Below are 4,889 nucleotides of genomic sequence, written 5' to 3'. Positions count from 1 at the left end.
CCCCCCCCCCCCCCCCGTGTGCTGTCGGGATGAAGTGAAATCCTGACGCCAGCCTCTCTTGCCTGGTTAGCATGTTGAGCTTCCGCTTTACTCCACAGGCAGCAGGATGGAGTACAGTCGGGCGAGGTCTAATGAAGAACAACCAAAGTCTTTTTTATCCTTCTTTGAGCTGCTCGGCTGATACTTACTTCTGCCTCGGGTACAATAGCTCTACAGGGACTTGTAACCACACTGGACAGAAAGCCAGTTTATAGTCACTTAACTATAGTCGGTACTGAGTCAACCAAGGGGGAGACACATCAGCCCCGGTCTATCCATCCTGTTTAAAATACTTATTTTTCCACAGCAGTCATTTTGATTACTAAAGCAGTTAAAGCACAGGTGGAACTAATAACATTAACGATGGCTTCATGTCTTATGAGAGTACCAGTGAAGCCAATATGCACTACAGCTGCAGAACTGGTAAAGCTAACCAGATACAGCCTTCTTTAAAGTTATTTATTTATTTCCTAAAAGGTTGTATGAAAGGTACTATCATATCAAGATTCCTGTCCTTGAAAGTGTCTCAATGTAGAGATCTCTCACAGGTAGAGGAACGTTCATTTACTCTGAGCTGCCTCTCATACGGGTGCGTCCCCGGGGCTTTGATTCATTATTCTAGTGGTGATGCTTCCAAGAAATTACATTCTTATCTTGCTTGGTTGTGCCAGGTGTTTATTTTTTGTGCTTCCCGAATTTCTGCCCCCGAAAGAGTTAAAATGGGATTAGAAAGTAAAAGGTAGCTGAGCACTTGCTGCCAAATCCCAAACCCCCGTCTCTGTAGGATTTAAACGCTGCAGAGGAGGCTGTCACAACATTCGACCAGAAATGCCACGAAATGCAAAACCACAGCGGGTTTAGTAAAAGCAGAGCGGCTCCCCCCCAAAGCAGCGCGAGGGATTGTGTTGCGATAGCAAACACAAGTACCTTCCCATAAGTCTCTTCACTCCTCTTTTCTATTTCCTTGAGTCCCGCTGATTTGTCGTTTGTTTTCTGATTCATCCGATCCTTATTTCTCTGAAGTAGTCGTAACTCATCAGCTCAATCACACACCTGCGTCTCCATCTGCTCCATTCCAACTGGCCAAATCCTCTCAAGTGCAGGATGTATCGCGTTATATCGGAGGGTAAAATTCAAAAAAGGATATTGACACTGATGCAGGAAACTTGTGAGGTTTCATTCATAACTCCAGAATATTATGTCCACTGTCGAACTGGCTGAATTTGTAGACGTGTTACTGAGCCGCGTACGAGATCATTGATGCATGAACTCACCGACACGCCTCGTAGTTTCAATACAGACTGCATCATATTTTCCTCAAGCCAATAACGCTTCAGCAAGAGTACACAAACATGTACAAGTTGTTTCAACTGCACTGCAGAGACCAATCCTTTTGCTAAAGTACAGATCTAGAGATATAGAGCCAGTAGTGGAAGTTACTGCGGTGCTATCTGCTCACAGAAACACACTGCAGTGGTTGACCAGACATCCAGATGTTTAATGGAGTAAAGATGTTACAAAAGACAATTAGATTGAGAGAGCACAGAGGTCAGTCATCAAGGATTAGGTAACAGCTACTATGTGTCATAAAGATGGCCTAACTTTGTGTTCAGTAATGCATGTGGAGAGGAAACAGAGACCAGTCATCAGCTGCAGATGTGCACCGTGCTTGCTGCACTGCTGCTTCAACTGTTCCTCATTGTCGAGAGTGACTCTGGATGCTTCTTTAATGTTATTACAGTACAGACACAAGATGGGTTGTGACAGTTTAGTAAAAGTGTCCATTTTAAATCTAGAAACTGAAAATGTTCTCAGCATCTGTCCCATCCCCACTTTACTTTCTTCTTCCATTTATTTTTGATCATGACAGCCCAACAGAATCAGCTCTTAGTTTCACTTTACAGTAATTTATCTCGGCGCCCTTCGGAGTTTTGTTCTCGCTTTCTCTAATCTGCGCTCCACCTCTACTCGCCCGTCACTGGCAGGAAATAGGCATGTCTTTTCTTTTTTTTTTTTCTTTCTTACTTCCCAGCCGAAGCTGGGCGTGTTGCCTCAGTTTCCTCTCCTAAAAAAAGAGCCTAGCATGTCGTCTATATATATATATATATATATATATATATATATAGTCAACTTCACAACACCTATCGGACTTTCAATCTCTCAGTTGGATTCTTCATCTCCCCAGAGAGAGGCGGTGGCTGAGCGGTGATTGATGAGTGACCTTGTTGCTGTCTGGGACTCACACACACACACACACACATAATAACCAAACGTCTACTTCCAAAACATTCCCTCACATATACCTACATGAACACACACTTGTGTTTATGTTTTAGTTTAATATCAAATTAGTCTCCTTGACAATCAATGCTCAGATGCAGGGCTAGGTACACTATGTAGAGTATGATTAACAACATTCATGGGTTCATGTGTGTCCTTTAAAACACTCGTCAGCGCTTTTCTCCCAAGCGTGACCTCATATTCCTGAGATAAAGCCGTCCGTCCTTCCCCACGTTTCGTTTAGCTTCCCCCTCCATTAATCCCTCAATCATTCAAGTTTCATCTGTAAATTAAAGAGCCAGTGTTAAGACCTGCTGTGAACGGGTGCTGCGAGCGATAACGACCGTAATCGCGGAAGAAACGGAGGTCGCTGGTATTTTCAGTTGCGAGAGGTTAGAGGAGAGCTTCGTCAAACGGGCCCCAGGGTGTCGGCCAACGGAGCAGAGTGGGTCAGGAGGAGTTCAGAGGATAGACCGAGAGTGTGTGTGTCCAAGCAGTGGGAGGTCGGAGGATTTAATAATGATAAACTGGCTGGATTTCTAAACTATCATTACTTTGATAATCTTCTTTTACACACACACACACATGTTAATAGTTTGTCTCTGTTGATAACCGATGTCACACAACGGTGGACTCAGCAGGAAGCAGCAATTGTTCCTGCAAATTCTCATATAAAACACTCGAGTATTGACTCGGTCTCAAAAAATATAAATACACAAATTATATATATTTTAATAATAAATATGCTAAAATAAAAAGATGGGAGCGATTCCCGTCAGGTGTTCTTATTTCAAACGGGGCCATGTTCTTTCTGTCGCAGTCATTTTAGGACGGGTTCGGAAATATATTTAAAAAAAACATATTTTACAATAAAATCTCACCGGGGAGGTGAGGTGATTCTGCCCCCTGAGCTCCTGGGAGGCTTTTAATGTAAAACAGACGGAGGAAGTATTGGGTTTGCATTAAAAGCAAATAAGTGCAACAGGCACAGGGAGGCCTTTTAGTGAAATATGATCAAATCTCTCTCTCTCTCTACAAAACAGGGGGAACGTACAAATCATATATGCCTGTTATGTCTAAAACGCATGCAATACGTTTCGATCATTTTGAGCATTTGAAACATGAAGAGTAAACCCTCAAAGTCTGTTGTACCCCACCTCTCATGTCCTCCTTCGTTTCTCACCTCCTGCAGACGGTGGACATCCACAAGGAGAAGGTGGCCCGTCGAGAGATCGGCATCCTGACCACCAATAAGAACACCGCACGCACGCACAAGATCATCGCGCCCGGCAACATGGAGCGGCCGGTGCGCTACATCCGAAAGCCCATCGACTACACGCTGCTGGATGACGTGGGACACGGAGTCAAAGTAAGACAGATATTGGTCATTTTGTCAAAAATACATTCCTCACACCAGACTCATTTACTCGCATTAAGAGGACCCTGGTTTCTGTACACTTCCACACTGTTCTCGCTTCACCACAACCAGTGTTGCAGCTAAATCCCAAAGCCATTACTTTGTTGTAGCATCCTGATTTCCAGTGATAATCAATTTCGCTGGACAGGGAAGCACATACTTAGTCGAGTTCACACTTTCCACTTTCATGCGAACAAGCTTGACTCTCTCTCCTCCACTCACACTGCAAGCCGATCAATACGCTGGCCTTTCAGTTAATTAAGTCCAGACACACCTAGAAATGTATCAGACAGAATGATGTGGGAAGTGGGTAGCTGACTGTGGCTGAAAAGAAAATCTGTTTCGTTCACGCCCATTAACATCGTCCTAGTGTGAGTAGAAGAGACGTGTTGGCCAAGTGCTGCACGCCATCACATCCTCTATTGAACTGTGGGAAAATATTCTTTCAACCCTCTTCCGGCTCCTTCTTAAATTTTTCATTCTCTCTCTCTCCCCATGATCCATCTTGCCGGCGCCCCTCTTCTTCTCCTCTTTTATGTGACGTTGTGTGTATTTTTGCTTGTGTGAGTTTGTATACACACACACACACATACACACACACAGTTATGGGCATTGACTGCTGGTGTCCCAAATTTCCGCAGCTTGTTTGAGTTCATCCCTCTCTCCCCCTGTCTGTCTCTGTTGAGATAGCGGCTGTCTGCGGATTTTTCATCCGCTGATTCCAATTGAAAACGCCAGTGTTTCCTCCTGCGAGAGCTGGCTCACGCTGACACCGATTTGGCATTGGCCCGCTATGCAAATGAAGCATCATTCATGGATGCTGCGGATGATGGATCTCTGCAGAAATCACTCAGTGCAGATGCTGGAACATGTGCGAGCTTTCTTTCTCCCCCTTTTCAGTTATACCTGTGTAGAGAAGAAAACAGTTTAAGCTGCCACCACTAAAACTACATTACCCAGAGGTGTGTCGAGTCACTCATTTCAGGAGTCTACATTTGGGGAGGACCTTTTGATTTAGTCGAGTTTAGATATTTTGATGAGGGTTAGATAAACAATTTTATGCTGGAAGAAAAAGGTTGTAGACTCCCTGGCTACTAGTCCATTTCTGTGTGTGTGTGTGTGTGTGTGTGTGTGTGTGTGTGTGTGTGTGTGT

General features: G+C 44.2%; 1 protein-coding gene across 4 annotated transcripts in view; it reads left to right on the top strand.

Annotated features, from left to right (window-relative positions):
- The window catches only part of LOC116393113 (abl interactor 1-like), a 23,184-nt gene that overhangs the window by 6,207 nt on the left and 12,088 nt on the right, over positions 1–4,889 (top strand). For all 4 annotated transcript variants that reach the window (XM_031865125.1, XM_031865122.1, XM_031865124.1 and 1 more), the window contains exon 3: positions 3,512–3,688. In XM_031865125.1, the coding sequence (XP_031720985.1) occupies positions 3,512–3,688 (177 nt within the window). The remainder of the gene's footprint in view (positions 1–3,511; positions 3,689–4,889) is intronic.

Source organism: Anarrhichthys ocellatus, unplaced genomic scaffold (assembly GCF_004355925.1).
Source record: "Anarrhichthys ocellatus isolate YVR2014 unplaced genomic scaffold, GSC_Weel_1.0 scaffold32, whole genome shotgun sequence".
NCBI classification, from domain to species: domain Eukaryota; kingdom Metazoa; phylum Chordata; class Actinopteri; order Perciformes; family Anarhichadidae; genus Anarrhichthys; species Anarrhichthys ocellatus.
Note: the sequence above shows the minus strand (reverse complement) of the source record. Positions and strands in the feature narration are given on the sequence as shown.